General features: G+C 38.9%; 1 protein-coding gene across 24 annotated transcripts in view; it reads right to left on the bottom strand.

Annotated features, from left to right (window-relative positions):
* The window catches only part of PICALM (phosphatidylinositol binding clathrin assembly protein), a 119,015-nt gene that overhangs the window by 45,334 nt on the left and 51,034 nt on the right, over positions 1–22,647 (bottom strand). For all 24 annotated transcript variants that reach the window (XM_080641830.1, XM_080641853.1, XM_080641848.1 and 21 more), the window contains exons 5-11: positions 18,288–18,381; positions 12,796–12,907; positions 11,493–11,599; positions 9,329–9,370; positions 4,257–4,342; positions 1,317–1,440; positions 909–1,045 (exon numbers count right to left, since the gene is read on the bottom strand). In XM_080641830.1, the coding sequence (XP_080497956.1) occupies positions 909–1,045; positions 1,317–1,440; positions 4,257–4,342; positions 9,329–9,370; positions 11,493–11,599; positions 12,796–12,907; positions 18,288–18,381 (702 nt within the window). The remainder of the gene's footprint in view (positions 1–908; positions 1,046–1,316; positions 1,441–4,256; positions 4,343–9,328; positions 9,371–11,492; positions 11,600–12,795; positions 12,908–18,287; positions 18,382–22,647) is intronic.

Raw genomic sequence — 22,647 nt, 5'->3', positions numbered from 1 at the left:
GGAAGGAAGTCGGACATCCTGAAGATGGCCAGTCAACCTGGTCTAATTAGCATATTACCCTTTTATTAGTATAGACAGATTATAGAAAACAGGGTTGCTTAAATGGGGGGAGGGGGAGCCTTTTTCAGCAGGAGGAGATGCTCTTGGCAGACAAAAATACATAATCCCTATATCTGGACTAATAGCCAGCCATATGCACTATACTGCCAAACTGGTCATTAAAAAATTGAACTGCTTTCTTACACCTTACCCCAAACAGCTGTTGCCCTTAAAACCCCTCCTCAGCCCCCACCTTAGGATCTGCCTTTGCAGTTCACCTAAGATTAGGTTCTGATTGGTCTGTTTCTATGCCAGTCAGCATCAAAAGCTCTGCCTCCTAGGCAGCCATTGGCTCCTCACAGTTCACCCAGATTTGGTTCTGACTGGTCAGTTTCTATGCCAGTCAGCGTCTCCAGGCCTGATCAGAGAGGAGGGGCTGATCAGCAGCCCTCGTGGAGGCCCGGAGAGAGATGCTCAGCTGCTGGCCAGGTGCAGAGAGAAAGACAGAGGCAAGGGCTGATCAACAGCTGCCACAGAGGCTACGGATTAGACCCCACTTCTCTCTCCAGGCCTCTCTCCGGGCCAGATCCGCAGCCCCCTTGGCAGTCAGTGCTGGGTCGCCACGGCAACCAAGCACTGACTGCAGGACTGACTTCCAGTTGGTCGATCCTTAGGTCGTTTTGAACGTTACAGACCCTGGGTTTTTCTATGTTAGGATTATACCTATACCACCACTTATCAGCACCTCCTTTGTATGAATTTATGATTACAAATTATAAAACACATTAAACTTGAAAAGCTCTACAAAATTTCTATTAGAAGTCTTTAAACCTAAGTATTCAATAGAAATCTTTAACCTCTCCACTTACCTGTTAGAAGAACTAGGGGTAGAAAACAGGTCAATGACTGGTACAGTCATTATACCCCCTGCTGAGGTGGACACAGGAGAGGCTGCAGTTGTTAAAGAGGTATGAGGTTTCTTTGCAAGTTCTTTTAGGCGCTGTTCCTATTGAGAAAGGAAGCTACCATAAGGAATCCAGAAGCAGATTTGTTTGTATGTCCTCTAAACAAAAGTATTTTCTAATTTTGTTCTGATAGCAGAAAGGTATTCTCTGTTTATCAGTCATCCAATTTCAGGACAAAAAATTAAACTAAGTACTGAGTTTTACCTCATTTGAACAACTATACATTAAATACTATTAGTCTCTATAGAGGTCCTAATTATTTTATGAACACCTGTATTTGTTTTTCCAAATAAAAAGAATGCACACACCTACCTTTAAAGCTTTTAAACGAGCCTGTTCTTCCTCTAATGCTGCCTGCTTTTCCCTTTCATCCACTTTGGTAAGAGACAAGCCAGTACTTGCCAGGGAAGAGACTGCGTTGGAAAGTGTTGTCGCCCTAGAATAATTGGACAAAGGTAATTTGGCTTTTTGTCAAACATTTCACTTTACAACCTGGTTATGAAATAATCTGGCAACTAATAGGCACTATAATTATGAACTTCTGAAGTCAAAACTAGTACTTCATATGAAATATTCTACCTAGTAACCTAGAGAATTATTAGCAGTTAGATGATTTACACACACATTCACACTTTTTGTTGTTATTGTTAATCCTCACCAGAGGATTTTTTTTCCACTGATTTTTAGAGAAAGTGGGAGGAAGGGAGGGTGGAGGAAAGAGACAGAGATAGAGAGAGAGAGAGGGCAGGCAGAGAGAAACAATGTGAGAGAGACACACTTGCCCCAACCAGGGCCAGGGATGGAACCTGCAACCCAGGCACGAGCCATTGACTGGGAATAGAACCTGCAATCCTTTGGTGCATGGGCTGATGCTCTAACCACTGAGCACACTGGCTAGGGCCACATATTCACTCTTTTTAAAGTAAGAGTTCGATTTTGGAAAGGGTTCTCAGTAAAGGTGAGAGACATTGCAGACTGATGAAAATATAGTATTCCAAGCTCCAAGGAAGGGAACCTATACAATTAGGGAAGAGCTCACATACTCTCAAGAAAACCCAGATGAGTAAAAAAATACTGAGTTTCTCACAGGAAATGACTCCAATAATTTATAGCCTGGGTTTTTGCAGTGCTACTACAGGAACAGTAAAACATGAATACCAGTGATAATGTGTCTAGGTATGTTTCCTTTATAACACCCAAAGATGTCGTTCCCAGAGGACCACAGGATACCTCAAAGGAACGTCAATTTCGTTCCATTCACTGGTTCATCTGGCATCTATTTTATCTGCTACCCTTTTAAATTAGAATTTCCTTTTCAAGCATATTAGTCATGCACAATGCATCATCTCTCACTAGCAGATTCACAGTAAGCTGCTTCCTTTCCCTTATATTAAAACCTTACCAATACCATAAACCCCAACATTAAATTCCCAAATGTTAATTCTAGGTAAAATAAACCCATGTAGCAAAGAATGCTAACCTGAAGAACTACTTTTCAGTAATGACCTTTATTCATTTTCATTTTATCACATACCAAGCATCATTAATCTCTATTCTAAAGCACGTAAGTGGCAAAAATATTCAAATTTTATGTAAAATTAATTTAATAAAGGAGCAAGTAATATACTTGTCACAGAAATGCAAGAAACCCAACAAAATTTTTTAATCCTCACCTGAGGATATGTTTTTATTGATTTTTTTTTAGAGAGAGAGAGAAACATCAATTGGTTGCTTCTCATACATGTCCTGACCAGGGATCAAACCTGCAACCTAGGTATGTGCTCTGACTAAGAATCAAACCCACAATCTTTTTTGGTGTACTCTCCAACCAACTGAGCCACCCAGAGAAGGCAAGAAACCCAACAAATTTTCAGTCTCCTTGGCTTTGTTTTTCATTACTTTCTCAAATCCCTGGACCTTATAATTTGGGCTTATCCTTCTAAAAGCCTACTAGAAAATTCAAAGAGCATATTTAGAATTAAAAACTATTAAAATTCAGTAACAACATTTTCCTTTACAAATTAAATTTTGTTACTAAAAACAAAACAAAAAACACCAAATTCTGAAAAAATAAAAAAAAGTCTGAAGTTTCTCATTACACTTCATACAAAATTTTTTCGTACTGTTAAAAAGAAATCTTCGTAAGAATACATGAAAATTACTTCAATCACTACCCAACACAGAAATCATGTTACAAGATTTATGTGAGATGGTCTGTGTTACTTTTAATTTGCTAAGTTAATTGGTCTTCGTCTTGGAACTCAGCCTAACAGACTGATTAAAATATAGCATGTCAATAATCAACCCCATGAACTGACATTAGAGAAAGATGATAAAATCTGATGTCAGACATCCTAGGTTTGAGGCCCAGAGTTACTACTTGCATAGTTCACAGGGCTATTGTGAGGTTTAATTTGTAAAAAAGGCAATTTGTAATTATAAGACATCAAACAAATCAATGCGTTATCATCTTTAAGTGAACTCTTCACACTATGAATGCCGGAAGCCAATTCCAACATGTCATAATTGCAAGAGTTTCATCGAAAGGTTGATGGAACTTGGGACTCAACAAGGGCTGAGTCACATGTTATTGCCTGCTGGAAGGGCTAAAGGCATTTCCCCAAACCTAAAAAGGATGACTGCCTGCTGCCAGACAGCTCAGGGCATCTTAATTTACATGTTATTGCCTCCTATTGGCCAAACACCTGAACAGCTGTAGGCTATTTCCCAATCTGATAATGGATTCTGTACCTAACTTTACCCTTTGATGTGTATATCTCCAACTTGCCTTAGGACAAATTGTGTTAATGAAAAGCAAGGGGTCCTGAGACAAGGAGAACTTGGTTTCCTTAGCCAGGCTCCTCTGCCCCCCATATGCCTTTCAAAATTATGTTTCATCTCTGGACTCTTGATTAATTTACACAGAGCCCCTTCTCCAGGTTTCCTGAACCCTTTTAGATGCCGAGTCAAGACCACCAGCATTATATGAATACAATTTAGACCAAGTAGTCACTATCATCACCTTAACAGATGCTAACATTTATTGAAGATCAGGAACTATTCTAAGAATTTACATGTATTAACCCATTTACCCTTCACAGCAACTCTATGAGGTTGATACTATCATTAAACCAATTTTATAAGTTATTAAATCAACATAAAGAGACATTAAATAACTTAGAATTTGAGCTGGATTCATCGATTCTCTCAGAAACATCACTCCTGCTCTTTGCCCTCTGAAAAATAATGTACCTGCTTGCAGCTGTAGAATCTTTGATTTTCTTTCCTTCCAAGGAAGCTAAATGTTGTTCCAAAGCATCAAGAAGACTACTGGGGGCCTGAAATTACAGAAATAAGACTTTCATGATAATCAGGCCATTGATCAAAATAAATCAAGTATCATCTGACATTGGAGGGAAACAAAAATAATGAACTAAACAATGGAGTTTTAGCTACCTAAGAATGACACTATTATTATTATTATTATTATTATACTAGAGGCCTGATGGACAAAATTCATGTAAGGGGCTCAGCCCTCGCAGCCCCAGCTTTGGTCCGGAAGGTCAAATATTTAACTTATTTGAATTTTAAAGAGAACCATACTCCTAAAAGCTAGATACACTGTTGAGCATGTTCCTGGTACTTAATAAGTACCTCCTGATTCATTTTTTAATAATTATTGGTAAATGAAACTGAAGACTAACATCAAAGAAATAAAACTTAAAATCACAATGAAATACAACTTTTTACCAACTAGAATGCCTGAAGTTAAATAGTCTAGCAATATCAAATGTTGGTGCATCTCCCATATAATGCTGGTAGGAGTACATCCACCTTGAAAAATGATCTGGATTTTTTTATAAAGTTAAATATACATCTACCTTAATTACCCAATTCCATTCCTAATTATTCACCCAAAATGATACAAAAGTCTATCTCCTCATGAAAGGACTTGTTCAAGAATGATTTAAGTAGCTTTATTTATAAATAGTAAAAAACTGTAAATAATCTAAAAGTCCATCATTTGGAAAATGCATAAACAAAATTGTGGTAAATATGCAGCAATAACGAATAATTTAATGGTACTTTCAATGACATAGACAGTTGTCAAAAACACTATGATGAACAAAAGAAGCCAGACACAGAATAAATACTGCATGATTCCATTTATATTAAGTTCAAGATCTGATAAAATTACATTATTAGAAATCTAAACAGTGGTTTGCATGGAGAGAACCAGAGAGTGACTGGAAAGGTACACAAGAACTGAGGTGATAGAATTTATTTTTATCAAACGTTTATAGTTATCAAACCTCATTGATACAGATATTTACCTCAATTAAAAAAAAGACTAGCTTTTAAACTCTCAGGCTCTATGGTAAATCTCAACTTAATATAAAGAGTTAATTACTTTCAAAAGGGCAACTTTTCAATGATCTAAGAAAAAACTGTTACTAAGTGAAGCAAATGCATCAGTGGCATTTAATTACCCCAAATACTGAGATACAGTTTCTGGATTACAGGGATTTAACAATAGCTGGAAGAGGCAAAACTAGCTAATTTCTCTAACAATTATGACTTGAACAATTTCTTTCATCCTTTATTTGCCATATATAGAAAGATCTTGGCACAAAGCAGATAGAGTAGAATCAATTAAAACCAAAAATACTGTATTGTAACATTGACATCTATGTTGAATTGAGAACACATGTGCAACTCACCCACCCCCAAAAAAACTTTGGAAAATCAGCAGGCAAAGCACTATCCCAAGAGTTATTATCAGAGATGATGAGAATGTTGATGATAGTAGTTAAAATTTAAAAAGATCCTATAACACAACAGGCACTGTGCTAACTACTTTGTATAAATTCACTGCTATGAGGAAGACACTACTAGTATACCCTTAGAAACAAAAGACCTGAGAAAGTGAAAATTAAGTTACTTATCCAAGAACATATATCTAATACATAGCGGGAGCCAACATAGGGTCTAAGGTATGTCTGACCTGAAAGTCTAGAAAGTAATTACTATGCTATAGAATCCTAAATTAAAACTGTGGTCATTTAAACTACAGTTAACCTTTTTCTGAAAAGTTTAAGCTGAGGCTTACAAATATTAAACTACCATGTTAAGATAAATAATAACAAACTATTTCCAAAATCTCTTCTACATTTATCTTGGTATTTTTTAAAAGTAATCTCAAATTTCCATTCCTGTGTATAATAACCACTATCATCTTCTCTGAAGTACAAATAGCTTTGTTTTAGTTCACTTTTGAAAAATTTCTGAATCATTCAGAAATCATCAATTAAGAGGGAGGAAGGGTCAGGAAGCTGGCCCTTTAATCAATTTCAATGCCATGGATGAAATACAGAAATATGCCAGTCTGGCCTGGGTCTTATATTTTTATAACAAAAGATAGGTGAAGGTGACTTGACAAATGGAGTAATAGGGAATCTGAAACTGCCAAATCAGTTTATACACATACTAGTGGCCCAGTGCACAAATTCGTGCACATTAAAAGGAAATTAATTAGAATATTTTAATTATCACTATTTGCCCTTTCTCTATAGTAGAAGTGTCAACCAAATTCATGATCAATAATGACAGATGGAAACACACGCATGCAATTGGCACCAGCAAGAGCTTTATATGTTCTGCATATGTGCAAGTCAACTTAGCCTTTTATATATCTAGAATAAACTTGCTTAATTAGATCTGCTTTCTGATGTAGCTAAACTTACTCCAGCCCAGTGAAGCACCCCAACTTCTCTTTCAGGTAATTGTCAGCAACACAGCAGTAAATATCAACCTGAAGCAGATTATTATTGTAGATCACGCAGGGAGAACAAAAGGTAAAATATTTAACTGCAGCAGTGTTTGACTATATTCTGCGCAATGAGAAAACCTGAAGTCATTTTCAAGGTCCACCATTTCTTAATTTTTTTCAGTCAGGTCAGTTTCTAAGCCTTCTAAATCTCTGTTTTCCATCTAATGATTAGAAAATAGGATTCCACTGAGTCTATCTACCTACTCCAGAACTTCTGTGAGGATCAAATGAGATGAGGCACAGGAAAACGCTTCACAGACATTTGGTTACAGTATGAAATGTTTCCACCTGGCTATAAAACAAGTCATGTTCCTGGGCTGAAGAAACTGCAAGGAGGCTAGTCGCTAGGGAGAGGAAGCTGGGCATTGCTACATTCTGTCATTACCCGGCGCCCACAGCCACCGTTTTTGGGCTGGCCATGGGGTCTCAGCAGCATCAGCTGCGATTTGGTGGGCTGTCACTCCGGGGTGGTGGCAGGGCCTGTGTCCCACTTGGGGGAAGCTGAGTGTTGCTTTGTCGGCACCAGGTCCGCGCTGCCATTTCTCTGTAAATGGTCAGTGTACATCACAGCAGCTCCTGCGTTGAGTGTCTGCCTTTTGGTGATCAGTGCCTGTCATAGTGGCCAGTCGGACGGGTGGAAGGACACTTAGCATATTAGCCTTTTATATATTTAGATGATATATTTAGATTGTTTTAGAAATGATTTTTCTCACATCTTAGCGCATAGTAATATACTCAATCTTAACAAGTTCAATTTATCTCAAATGCAGAGTGTTTTATTTACATACTAGTGGCCCGGTGCATGAAATTCGTGCACAGGGGGTGTGTCCCTCAGCCCAGCCTGCACCCTCTCCAATCTGGGACATCCCTCTCGCAATCTGGGACCGCTGGCTCCTAACCGTTCACCTGCCTGCCTGCCTGATCGCCCCTAACCACTCTGCCTGCCAGCCTGCTCGCCCCCAACTGCCTCACCCCCAGTTGCCCTCCCTGCCGGCCTGATTGCCCCCAACTGCCCCCCCGCCAGCCTGCTCGCCCCCAACTGCCCCCCCCCCCCCCCGCCGGCCTGATTGCCCCCAACTGTCTCCCACTGCCTACCTGCTTGCCCCCAACTGCCCCCGCCCCCCCCGCTGGCCTGATCGCCCCTAACCGCCTCTGCCTCGGTCCCACCACCATGGCTTTGTTCGGAAGGTCTCCTGGTCTAATTAGCATATTACCCTTTTATTAGTATAGATAGATAAGCCATAACTAGATCTATTATGTACTCTTGGCCTGGAAATCAAAGGGATGAAACAGAACAAGTTCAGTACAGAGAAATACAACAAAGACCTTTATTTAAAGGATGTCCCAGAACAATTTAAAATGAGGTAAAAGAGTCTATTAAGGAGAGAGGTGATACAAATGTTACAAGGATAGTTTATGCCAGGTACTTTCATTCCTAATATTCAGTAAAAACAAACAAACAAAAACAGAAAAAGTCAGGGGAAAAAAAGCAGGTTTAAAGTTTCTTTTCTGTTATTTAAAAAAAATATTTCTTATTGATTTCAGAGGGAGGAATGGTGAGGGAGAGATAGAAACATCAATGATGAGAGAGAATCATAATCATAGATCAGCTGCCTCATGCATGCTCCCTCTACTGGGGATCGAGCCTGAAACCTAGGCATATGCCCTGACCAGGAATCACCTCCTGGTTCATTAGGTCAATGCTCAACCACTGAACCACACTGGCCAGGCCCTAGAAATTTTTTTTGATGATGATAAAATCAACATAATAATAGCTAACAATGAGTGCTTAATGCTATATTTAGGTATTAACTCATTTAATCGCCCCAACTACCTTATGAAGTGGGTGTTACAATATCTCGATTTTAGAGATGATGAAACTGAAGCATAGAGTAACTTCCCAAAATCACAGGGCAAGCTAGTCGAACAGCCAGGACTCAAACCGATGATCAAAGCCTGCTCTCTTCTTCCAAATCATGTTTTGATGTTTATCCCTATTTAATACTCCTACCTGAGTCAAATAGCCAAAGCAGAAGGTTTAAAACAGGAAACATAAATCCTGTATAAAATAATTCTCTATCTTCAAGTGGGGCAAAGGAAATATCCTTTGAAAACTCAAACAAACTGGGTGTTTGTCTTGTATCCTGTCAGAGGAAACAAATTGGAAAAAAAATTCTCTATCAATAGTGCACATTTTGTTTTAAAAACACCATTCTCTAAGTTCAATTCTTCCTTTTGATGATGACAGGAGAGATTCAAAAGAATAAACTCAAAGAATGATATAGCAGTGGCTAGCTCCACCAATATAAGAGGTGAATAGAACACCCTATATGATCACGCTAGAACAATTATCACCAAAACATTAAAATATTAAAATCTGTCAAGAAAAATCACACTGATATCCTTGTTGGCATGGGCTGCATATTATTCACTTGGTGCCTTTCACACCTAACAATACATAGCAGACAGTGAATTGATATAAAAATATACTTACCTGTGAAAGGTCTGGTATATCACCTCTGTCAATTCCAACTTGCTGTAAGAAGAAGCAACATTGTATGTAACAGATAAAATTATAATAAAGATGTTATATAAATAACAATTAGAAAATGACATTTATGACTAGTACTGTGAACACTATTTTAGAATAATATTTTAGATAGACTTCAGAAAAATATTTAATCTCCAAATATATCATTCAGTATTTCCAGGTGCTTAGATGTTATTTGATGGCTCTAAAGTTGTAACAGGAGGAAAACCAGAGAGTTTTTGGAAATTCAGTAAGACTATTAAGTTACCATCTCCATATCTTCTACGCACCTGTACCTTGTCTTAATCTGAAAAATCCACCACTTCTTGATGCTATATGATAAAAACTCATGGCAAGAATGAAGAAAGGCTGACTACAAACAAGTTCCCTGGGGCATGAAAAGTTAAAAAAACAGCCAAAACCGGTTTGGCTCAGTGGATAGAGCGTCGGCCTGCGGACTCAAGGGTCCCAGGTTCGATTCCGGTCAAGGGCATGTACCTTGGTTGCGGGCACATCCCCAGTGGGGGGCGTGCAGGAGGCAGCTGATCGATGTTTCTCTCTCATCGATGTTTCTAACTCTCTATCCCTCTCCCTTCCTCTCTTCCTCTCTGTAAAAAATCAATAAAATATATTAAAAAAAAAAAAAAAAGAAAAGTTAAAAAAACAAACCTGATGACAATAACTTTGTCTTTCTCCATAAAATATGCTTTCTCAGGCAATCACCATAGATAACAATTTTTTAAAACCTGTGTTCACTCAAGTAGGCCAGTTTTATACAAATGCAAACTGATATCTAACCAGGATATAATTATTTTCACAAAGCAATCCCAAACAGGCTTTCATGATGTTCAAGCACTAGACAATTTCCATTAAAAGAAGATAAAAACCATTCCTATTTATTATTCCAGTACCCAAATTAAAAAACTCTTTCCCTCCCTGGAGTTATGTTTCATTTTCTAATCATTCTCTCTTCTCAAGGGCCAGCCCAAAATGACATCAGTAGAAAAGTTGATGAAATAATTCAAACTGAGATCTTAATAGCTAATCAATAACTAATAGATTTGTCCCTTTCAAACTCATTTAAAAATGTTACTTGTGCCTTTTTACTCCAAGAACTAAGATCTCATAATGAAATTACAAGCCAAAGACCGCATCATGAAAAAGTATTTTAGGACAGGAGAATCTTATTTCTCAGATCATATGGAACTGATGGCCTATTCCATCTCAAAGTAAGACCAGCAGATCTGGAGGTAAACAAGGACGTAAAACTTAAGTCAATAATTATAACTATCAAATGCAAAAGATATAACAGGCCAAAAGGGAAAGTTAACAAATTAAAATTAAAATGTATTTAAAGAATTTACTGGAGTCATAGCATAAACTTTTATCTTCAGCTTTTAATGTGACTGGCCCTACAAAAATGGGGGGAAAAAACATTAATTTCTCTTTGAAAGATACTTTAAATTCAAAATAAACTGCCGTATACTTTATAAAATAGCTGATTAACACCACAAAGCACATTTTTTTCAAAGGTCTCACCATCCTGTTGTATTCATCTGCTACAGAATAAAATCACTATGGTAACAGAGCTAAAATCACCAACTTGCTATTTCCAGTTTAACTACTCTGATATAACTACTCAGCCTAGTCATCTTCCAGAATTATCCTAGTAAGACATCTCTGGTGGTGATAGTTAGAGAGAGGGTAAATAAAAACAAACAAAAGCACTTTAAGACGTGCCTCTGTACAAGCAAGATAATGCCTGTAAGCATTACCACAACTGTCTTCTGTGACAATTTCAGAAAATTATTTCTTAAATAGATTTGCAAAATTCAATTATTTTATTACCCATACTCATGGCTTTTATAATCACTGAAAAACAATACACTAAATTCACTTCTGCAAGGGAACAAAACATTTTGAACAATGTGGCTCCAGTTAAAAGTCTCACTGAAGAGACTTTAGCACTATCATTGAATAGTCTTCACCATATTTAACATAATAAATCTTCTAATATACATGACTAATTCCAAATATAAAAATCACTGACACTACTGTGTGCCACCTAACTAATTTATAAATAAATTTTAAAAAGGTTAAGAAATATAGTCACTTAAAGACAGTTTACCTCTGCAACTTTGAGAAACTCTGAGATTCTTGTCATCCTGGTCAGGAACTTCTTATAGATGTCAAGACCTTCTTTGCACTGATTCTTTTTCATATCAAAATATTTTTCTGCCAAAAGTAGATATAAAAATACTTTTACTCACATAAAATTATCACACTCAAAAAGAAATGTGGACACATTTGATATATGATATTTGTACTTTGGCACTCTTTGAAAACCAAATCCAAATCCCATTGGGGAAAACAGAGCATTTCTAGGCAAAATAACTGCATTCCATATACAGTTAACTCCTGAACCATGCATGTGTTAACAGCACCAATTCCCATGTAATTGAAAATCTGCATATAAATTTTGACTTCCCAAAATTTTACCTACTAATAGACTGGGAAGCCTTAAGAATAACAAACAGTCAATTAACATATATTTTGTATGCTACATATATTATATACTGTAGTGTTATAATAAAGTAAGCTAGAGAAAAGAAAATGTTAAGAAAATCGTAAGAGCCCTAGACGGTGTTGCTCAGTGGTAACAGCGTTGTCCCGAGCACTGAAAGGTTGGTCTCAGGTTCTACACATACCTGGGTTGCAGGTTCGCTCCCTGCCCTGAGTCAGGGCACATGCAGGAGGCAACCAGCTTCACATCGATGTTTCTCTCTCTCCTCCTCCTCTCTTCGCACCTTCCACTCTCTCAATGGAAAAAACTATCCTCATGTGAGGATTAACAAAACAAAAGAACAACAAAAAAGAAAATAATAAGAAAAATATATTTACTGTATTTGTTGAAAAAATATCTGTGCTTTTCAAGGATCAACCATATTCCAAATACACAAAAAGCACCATATAGTCCTAAAATGCCTCAAAACACCTCATCCTTAAAAAAAATGTTTAATGCATTTAAAATAATTATTCATTTTTAAATTAAGTTTAGAAAAAATATCAGTTTTACAGTTAAAAGTTCATTATGGAGTAAATTATGAAGAAATAAGATTTTTCCTGGGCAGAAAAATTCCAAGTTAATTTTAAAGAAATTTTTATATTTCTACAAATTATAAAACTGATAGAAGAAAGCACAGATATATCTAAAAAATATAAAGTTCATTTAACTAAACATTCTAGTTGTAAAAGTATAATCACTCAGCATGTGTAACAGATATAAAACTTCTGCCCAAACAAATTGTTACAACAAATGAATATATCTCAATAAATATTTATTCAACCTTAAGTAACAACTCAGACAATATTAGTTACTCATATGACACAAGATAAGAAATAAAATGTCATTAAGCTACAGCAATATTTACCCAATAGGTTAATAATTCCTTCATTGTATGCTGCAAACAGTCTAATGGCATCTTTGAACAAGAGCATGAAGGCAGCATTTATTACTCCATTTGTAAGTTCGTTACTATTAACCTGAGGGGAAAATTAAAAAAAAAAAAATTAGCTAATCTTATGTTTTAAATAACAATGACTTCCTTCAAATTAAAATACAGTGAATTCATATATTTAGGTATATTAAAGAAAAAGACATTTACTTCTCGCAATGAGTTATAGCCAAAGAGTGCAAAAACCTTAAATCAAAGAGTTTAGATTTTAGTAAAAGCCACAAGCAAACCAACATCCTACAACATTAAATTGATTTTGAAATAAATAGTTGAAAACAAAAGTACCCTTTAACTCTTGAAATTCATGGGCTACATCTCAAAAGTTTTTTATTATAAGTTCATTTCAACATTAAATACTTCTAATTGCAAAATAAAGTCCTTTTCTAGGTGGATGTTCCCTTTGAGTCATGAAGGACTTACTGAATATTTTTAAACCAAAAGGTATTTATTTATTAAACTAGAGGCCTGGTGCACGAAATTCGTGCATGGGTGAGGTCCCTAGGCCTGGCTGGCGATCAGGGCCAATTGGGGCCCAGCCGATCAGGGCCGGGCCGGGCCGGAGAGGAGGCGATGGTCTCCAGGCCAGGCGCGGAAGGAACAAATGCCAGACGCCGACACCACCATCGTTGGCACACTGCCACCGCGCAGTTCCCCACCTCCCCGCCTCCTCCTTCCCTAGCCACCATGGCAGGTGGGAGGCGGGCTGATTGGGGTCTGCCAGCCAGAGGGAGGGACAGGGCATGGGAGGTTGGCCACCGGCCCCGATGAGGACCTGGACCTTGGCCCCCCTGGGAAAGGGGCCACATCCACCGCTACCCACCCCCAGTTCCCCACCCCAGCCTGGGGGACATGGGGAGGGACCACGGGAGGTTAGCCAGCCAGGGGAAGTTGGCTGTGGGAGTGCACTGACCACCAGGGGGCAGCTCCTGCATTGAGCATCTGCCCCCTGGTAGTCAGTGCACGTCATAGCAACCAGTTGCTCCAGTTGTTCCGGTTATTCTGATCGCTTAGGCATATATATATATATATATATATATATATATATATATATATATGCACACACATACACACACACACACACACACACACACACACACACACATATATATATATATATATATATATATATATAGAGAGAGAGAGAGAGAGAGAGAGAGAGAGAGAGAGAGATGGCTACTACAATCACCAAGGCACTGAGCTAAACTAGGTAGAAGATACTTTTAAATATACTAAAGGCCTGGTGCACAGATTCGTGCACCGGTGGGGTCCCTCAGCCTGGTCGGTGCCCTTTTGCAATCCAGGAGATGTTGGACTGCTGGTTTCAGCCCAATCCCCACAGGGGCTCGGCGATGCGCCACTCTGGCGCATCCCAGCCCCACTGCACTCACCAGCCATGAGCCCAGTGCCTGGCACACGTCAGTTGAGCAGCACTCCCACTGTGGGAGCACACTGACCACCATGGGGAAGCTCCTGCATTGAGTGTCTGCCCCCTGCTGGTCAGTGTGTGTCATAAAGACTGGTCGAACAGTTGCTTAGCGTTTTATATATATAGACATACCTTTTCTCAATATTACAGATGAACTGATCTTCAAAATAGTTATGATATTAATTTTATCTCATTTGGTTACTGGGAGAATTATATGATACTAGGGGGACTGTGCATGAAGATTCGTGCATGGGGGGTGGGTCCCTCAGCCCGACCTGCACCCTCTCCAATCTGGGAGCCCTCAGGGGAGCCCTCTCCCATTCGGGAGTTTCTGTCTGTCTCTGCAATCATATGAGCGAACTGTCTGAGACTCCAACCCATTTTGGTTTGTTGCTCACAGAATAAGAGAGGCATTCTTTTTTTTTTTTGCTTCATTGGTGGAGATTTCCTGGAAGTTTTAGAATATCTTCCCTTTAATTTTTCCTAGACACTCTGATTTTACTTATGTCTCTCACCCTTGCTTTCCCTCCATCCCCCACCGCAACAGTAACTTGCTCCAGGCTCACTTTGCTCTAGTGTCTAGGACAGGGGTGGGCAAACTTTTTGACTCGAGGGCCACAATGGGTTCTTAAACTGGACCGGAGGGCCAGAACAAAAGCATGGATGGAGTGTTTGTGTGAACTAATATAAATTCAAAGTAAAGGAGCGAAGGGGAGAGCAAGAGAACCCTCCGCTCTTTCGGCTCCGCGGGCCGGATAAAACAGCCGAACGAGCCGGATCCGGCCCGCGGGCCGTAGTTTGCCCACGGCTGGTCTAGGAGATCCATCTGCCACCAAAACTACGATTCCCAGCATTCCTGGTGCTCCCCACGATCTTGGTTTTCCCTTCCTGCTCTGTCTCCGTCCCACGGCCTCCCACTCTGCCAAGTCCTCCAAGCCTCTAGCTCTCCCTCTCTGCTCTTCGTCTGGCGGCTTGGGGAGCCAAGTTCCCCAAGCAGCTCCAAATCTCTGCCAGCTCTCCCACTCTGCTCTCCGCCAGGCGCCTGTGTATGCAAATTAACCCACATCTTTGTTGGATTAATTTGCATACTCACTCCTGAGTGGCTAATGGGCGTCGTAGAGGTGCGGTCAATTTACATGTTTCTCTTTTATTATATAGGATACTGAGTATCAAGAACCTAGTGCAGTACCTTACACATGAATAACCAATATTTATTATTACTGAATTATGCTGTAACAAAAAAAAAATCACTGATTTATTTATTAAGAATATTTTTATCTCAAGGAATGAATCAAAAGGATAAGCCAAATTAACTTTTAAGCTCTTTTTTAGATAACAAGGATATCTAGTATGTGAAAATTAATTTGTTAGGTAGGTATATAAAAGCATAAGCACAAAGTTAAATAGTAAGCAACAAATTGGTAAATATTTGCAGAATATCTAACAAGGCTGATTTCTATTATGGAAAGAGAATCCTAATAATAAAACAGATAACAGATAATTCATATGACCAATAATATGTGAAAAGAAGCTCACCTTTGCTTACTGAATTAAGATATAATAATAAAATTAAACTACTGACCTATTCTTTTTTTGAGCACCAGACCAGCAGGTATCAAAATAATCAAAACCAAGGTATTATTGGGTAAAAATTAAGAAAAACAGGCACCTGTTGACAAGTGAGTGGCTCAACCCTTTCCGAGTATAAATTGGCAATAGTTTAAAAGGATAAATATTTATGGCCTTTGAACCAAATTCTTTTTTTAGGCATTAATCCTACAAAAATAGGTTTTAAAATGTGTAGATACGCACATCATCTAACACACACACAAAATTTAGTGTCCCCTGTCTTCTTTGTATTCCCCCACGCCCCATTTATTTTCTGGATTAAAAAAAAAACAAAAAAAAAAAAACAGAAAAACTATATCAATAGGCATCTCAGGTAAATTGTTACATACAATGAAGTACAATACAGACACTGAAGAGAGTAATTTTATAAAGTGAAAACAAATTACACGGTTGGACCCTCTTCACTATCAAAACGAAAATATCATTCAGTAGTTACATCAATCTCCTATGTCTTCTAGTCTAGGGGTTAGAAAACTTTTTTTGTAAGGGCCTGTTTGTATTTTAGACTCTGTGGGCTATATAGTCTCTAACACAGCTATCAAACTCTGTAATTATGTCGTGATAACAGCCAACATGTAAACCAATGAACCTGGCTGTTTTATAATAATATTATTGTGAACAATATTAAATTTCATATAATTTTCATCTATCAAAATATTATTTTTTTAAATATTATTTTCAACCACTTATTAAACATGTAAAAATCATTCTTAACTCACAAGCTGTACCAAAACAGGCAGCAGGTCGTAGTCTGATAACCCATTCTAGACTATGAAGCACTTACCGGATTCATTTACTGAATATTTATTGAACAGTATCTATGTGTCACACACTTCTGATAATGGGGACACAGTGGAGAAAAAGTAGACTCGGTGCCCGCCCTCAAGCAACTTAAGGACTATCAACAGCAAGAATTAAAGGAAAAAAATCAATTTCAGCATGAAATTGTTACAGTTCCATTCACTAACTTGCACTTACAAGCTCTAAAATAAAATGTCTTAAAATAGATGCCTCCCCCCAACAAAGAAAAGACTTGAAAATACTAATATTTAACATATTACAAACAAAGACAAAGTTGGCAACTTGGTTCAAGTGATGGTAGTTAAAACAAAAATTCCAGAGAACACAATACCCTTGGGTAATCTCTACAAAACAGGCTGTTACAAGTCTATTTGAACTTCCTTTTATTTTTTAATAATTGCATGCTTTGAGTCCTACAAAAGTGAAATACTAAGTTGGCTATTCCTAAAGAAAATTGTCATACATTTTTAAAAAATCTAAAAACCATTATCTTAAAGCAGATTTTCAGATCAAACCCTTAACCTCTCCATCATTTTCTTTAGCTTGTACAGTAAGTGCTTCATATACAAGGATTCAACCACCCATGGATAGAAAATATTTAGGGGGAAAAAGTTACATCGTTGCTGACATGTACTAGTAGTTAAGGCCTACAAGGGTTGCATCTCTACTGAACATGTAGACTTATTTTCTTGTCATTATTTCCTAAACAATAGAGTATAACAACTATTTACACAGCATTGTAAGTAATCTAGAAATTATTTAAAGTTTATGAGAGGATGTGCATAGATTATATGCAAATTCTAAGCCATCCTATATAATAAAAGCGTAATATGCTAAGTGTCAGACTGATTGGTAGACCATTTGGTTTACCACTCGACCAGTTGCTATGACATGCACTGACCACCAGGGGGCAGACGCTCCAACTGGTAGGTTAGCTTGCTGCTGGGGTCCAGCCGATCGGGACTGGGCGAGAGGGCTGGACAAGTCCTGGAGCCCTCCCGCAGTCCCTTCCTGGCCAGCTGGCCCCAATCAGCCAGCCAACTTCCCGTGATCACTCCCAAGCAGCCGGCCCCCATCAGCCCCGATAAGGGCCAGCTGGCCAACTTCCCGCAGTCCCTCCCCCGCCGGCTGGCCTCCATCGGCCCCAAATGAGAATGGGCGAGACAGCTCCAATCGTCCCTGATCACCAGCCAGGCCGAGAGATCCCACCTGTGCACGAATTCGTGTACCAGGCCTCTAGTTTTATATAAGGGACTTGAATATCTGTGAATTTTGTATTCACATGTGGCCCTGGAATCAATCCCCTGTAAATACAGAAGAATGACTTTATATCTATAATTCTAGAGCTAGAGAAGCACCACTCATGAAATCAGGGTAAATCTAAAACAATTATAAAAATGGAAAATAATCTGATTTGGGCCCACATTTATAGAAAACACTTAGCCAAATAGGATATTAGTATGAAAAATCAGAGTCTGTGAAAATAAAAACCTCAACCAATTATAACATTTTTAAAATCTTAAGTTATAAAAGATTTGTGCAATCAACTTACATTAAAATCAAGAAGGGCATCCATTTGATTTTGAATAATAGGTACAGTTTTTAGGAGTTTTTCTGTGTTCATTGTCCTCATAACTCCATCAGCCCTGTTTTTTAAAAAAGAAACAATTGAGTTTGTTATTAAACGTACATTTCAAACTCCCATATGGTTCTCTAAACAGAGAACAAGTTGCTATAAAACATCACATATTTTTAAGTCGTTACTGAACCTGAAATCTCAAGCATAAATCATAGAGAAAAAACAAAAACAGAAAGTATGTCTATCAAGGTGCTCATTTAAAACTAAAAAAAAAAAAAGTAAAATAAGAGAATAAAAATCAAAGTTTACAACATACAGCCAGGTTGATATTGTACTTTTTACATGAGGACATCATCAGATCCTCACACCACTCATGTGTATAACAGTAAAGTGCAATTTTACTATTTTTTTTAAATTACAAATAAAATAATTGCCTCAAATCACTTATCAGTCAGGATTTAATGGAGCTAGCACTTAAACTCAAGTCTATTTTATGCATTACTCAAATACCAATTGCTTGATATACAGAAAATTATAACTAAAATCATTTTATTATAAAATAAGACGATTTTACCAAGTCATTTTAATCTGATCATTAAATAAGCGAATATTAAGAGGAATGTTTGTAATAAAACATTGTTAAGTAATTCCAAAAATATTCCTTTAAATATTTCTTTAAATATTTCTAAACGTAAGAGATTAGCAGTACCAAATAAACTAGAATTTTACAAAACTAGTACCAAAAACACTAGATAAAAAGCACTGAGGCTAAGGTATACCACTAACACTAGTGCTTATTATATTATCAGGCTCCACATAAAGAACTTGATATGTTTTCCAAATCCTCACAAAAATCATGCAGATAGATGGTCCTGCCCCATTTTATATGTGGTGAAATTTTAGGTTGTGGGTTATATGACAGTCTACGGTCAAAGAACTAATCAGTGGTAGGGTCATTTTATAAACCCTGCTATATTAGACTTTAAAACAGTGCTTTTTGTAACCTTTTGGCAGAGTAACAAGGCACTTTGAAAAAGTGTACAAGCTTTCTCTAATTTACAAATAAACCATACTTATAACCAGCTGCTCCAACCCTGAGTTATTTCCTTCAATCACAACCCCAGAAGCCAGAAAAAACAATTAAGTTATGAAAAGCAACAATAGTGCTTTGTGCTACACAACAGTGGACTGCCGTAGGTAGGCAGCTACTGACTAGCTTTTTAGCCCAACAATTCTCCCCAGTAAGGCTAGGTCAGTGGTCGGCAAACTCATTAGTCAACAGAGCGGCAAACTGCATGTGGCTTGAGAGCCGCAGTTTGCTGACCACTGGGCTAGGTAACCTCTCAAATACTAAACTACATTGATTGGTACTAGCTGCTGGAGTTTGGAATAGGACACCATTCCCTCACTGTAACCCTTTTTTTATTGTCATCATACACTCATTTTATCAAGTCATTATTTGGTCCCCTTTTAGTTTTCCCTCTCTCTCCTTGCTGAGGTCACTTTTTACTTCTGGTCACTTCCCCTCCATCACAAGAGACTTAATTCTGCCTCAGTTTTTCTTAGTTAACTTCAGCATGTACATGGATAACAAACCCAACATCTTGATCTCAAAGTGCCTTAATAGCAGTTCTTATTCCCATGGTCAGATCCTGAGTTTACTGTCCCAAAAGCCACATCAACCATCCCCCACCACCAAATGAAAAAAACAAAAACAAAATTCAGATACCATATCCTTTAACAATAACCTTTAAACCTCTAGCAACCTTGGTCAATTATCCCCCATGGCAAAAACTGTTTCACTTCTTCATAAACTTCAATGTTCAAACCCACTATCCACATTGTTCCCTTATTTTTACTTCCTTCATCTAGTTTAAAATTCCAAAGATTACTATTAATTCCTCTGTACTCTCTTTTTCCTTTGTAATCTGACAAATTCACAATCCTGGGTGAGCCAACATTTACCTCATCCATGACAGTGAGATGCAGCTGAGTCCTGGTAAAGAAAAACCACAAAACTGAGCAAACTGATAAAACTGTAACAAATACTAGTGGCCCGGTGCACGAAATTCATGCACATTAAAAGGGGAATGATTAGAGGAAATAATTTAATATTGCTATTTGTCCTTTCTCTATAATAGAAGTGTCAGAGATGAAAGAAAATTAGTAAAATGTATATGAAAACCTTCCTCCTGTCAGAGTCTGGGGCACACCACGGGACCCAGACTCAAGTCCCCGCCCACCCACATGCACCTCAAAATCGCGTGAGACCCAGACCCGGCTGGCCTCCCACCCCATTGGGCTAGATCCAGACCTGGCCAGTCCCACCCTTGTCAAGCCCTGCCAGGCAGGGGGCATAGCCTCAGGTCCTCTGGCTTGGCGCCAGGATGGGGGCATGGCCTGAGGTACTCCGTCAAGCCCCGCTGGAGGGGGGGGGGGGAGGAGGAAGACATGGCCTGAGATCCCATCAAGCCCCACCAGGGAGGGGGGCGCAGCCTCAGGTCCCCCGGCCCAGCACTGAGAGGGGGGTGCAGCCTCAGGTTCCCCCGTCAAGCCCCGCTGGGTGGAGGCATGGCCTGAGTTCCCCCGACCAAGCACTGAGGGTGCACCTTGAGGTCCCCCGCCAAGCCCCGCTGGGTGGGGGGCACAGCCTGAGGTCCACTGGCCTGGCACTGGGGCGGGGGGAGCAGCCTGAGGTCCCCTAGCCCAGCACCAGGACAGGAAGCGCACCTTGAGGTCCCCTGTCAATCCCTGCCGGGTGGGGGGGCGCAATCTGAGGTCCCCCAGCCTGATGCCAGGGCAGGGGGCACAGCCTAAGGTCCCCTGTCAAGCCCTGCTGGGTGGGGGGACAGAGGCTGAGGTTCCCTGTCAAGCCTCATGGGGTGGGGGAGGGCGTAGCCTCAGGTCCCTGCTGAATGCTTGTTAAGGCTCCTTAAGGGAACTTGGCCTCAGCTGTGGGTGCAGCCATCTTTGTGATGGAGTGATGGTCAATTAGCATATTCCATCTTTATTAAATAGGATAATCAACTTCAAATGAGGACTTGGCATTGCCAGTAATTCTCTTTGTCTTCTCTTGAATTCCTCTCCTCAGTACTTATACTTCAAACTTCCTTCTCCCACCACTCCCTTCCTTGTATCCCACACCCAACACACAAACTCTCAGCACTTAACTCTCAAACTATTTCATTCAGAAATAGAAAATGACAGTAAGAGATTGGCTGGTCATCTTGCCACCAAAACTACATTTATCTGGTCTATTCCTATTACAGTAGCAAAAGTATTTCTTTCTAGCAAATGTAAACACCATTCACACAGGTCCTCTAGATCCCACTCTGTCACATCCTTTAGTTGTCTTCTTTTCTAACACAGCACTGACTATCCAACAGAACTATCTGCAGTGATGGAAATGTTCTGTATCTGCACCATTCAATATGGTAGCCACTAGCCACATGTGGCTACTCAGCATCTGTAATGTAGCTGATGCAACAAGGGAAATGATTTTTTATTTGATTTTAATAAATTTAAATAGCCACATGTGGCAAGTAGCTAGCATATTGCACAATGTAGCTTACTACTCTTTTATACTAGATCATTTCCATGAACATGCAAGCAAAGTTTCTAGAATCACCATTCTTTAAACAGACAAACACACCACCACCACCACCACCACTAATCCCATGTTATTCCTTTGCAGAGTCAAGCATACTTCTCAAAAGAGTGGCCACTTCCTCACATACTGTTCATTATTCAATTCATTGCATTATGAGCCCCACTCCTACCATCCAGTTCAATTTCTCTAGTTTAAGTCATCTAGGAATTCCATGTTGCTTCTCCAATAGGTACTTACCTAACATTATCTGACTAGACTTCTCAGCATCATTCAAGTTTTCCTCATTCTTGTAATATTCTACTCACTTAGCATCTCCTATATCATTCTCTCCTTGTTTTCTTCCTACCTCAGGATGACTTTCCAATCTCTTTTGTTGGCTCCTCATCTTTTATCCATCCTCTAAAATAGATGTTGTGTATCTCAAGGTTTTCTCTGCCCTCTTCTCTCATTCTGAACTTACTCCCCAGGTGAGCTGTCCTTCCCAAGACAGAAATTAGCAAAATGCCATTGACATATTTATATTCCCAGACTAGAACTCTCAAGTTCCAAGTTAGTATATTCAACTGCCTACTTGATATCTCAACTTGTACAAATCACTCAAAACTAGTATTTCCAAAACTAAATCCTTACTTTTTAGCACTACACCCTACTTTATGCCACTCCCCAAAACCTTCCCTGTAAATAGTGCCATGTACCCTGTGACTTATGCCAGAAACTGTGGGA

Source organism: Plecotus auritus, assembly GCF_963455305.1.
Source record: "Plecotus auritus genome assembly, chromosome: 9".
Lineage (NCBI taxonomy): Eukaryota > Metazoa > Chordata > Mammalia > Chiroptera > Vespertilionidae > Plecotus > Plecotus auritus.
Note: the sequence above shows the minus strand (reverse complement) of the source record. Positions and strands in the feature narration are given on the sequence as shown.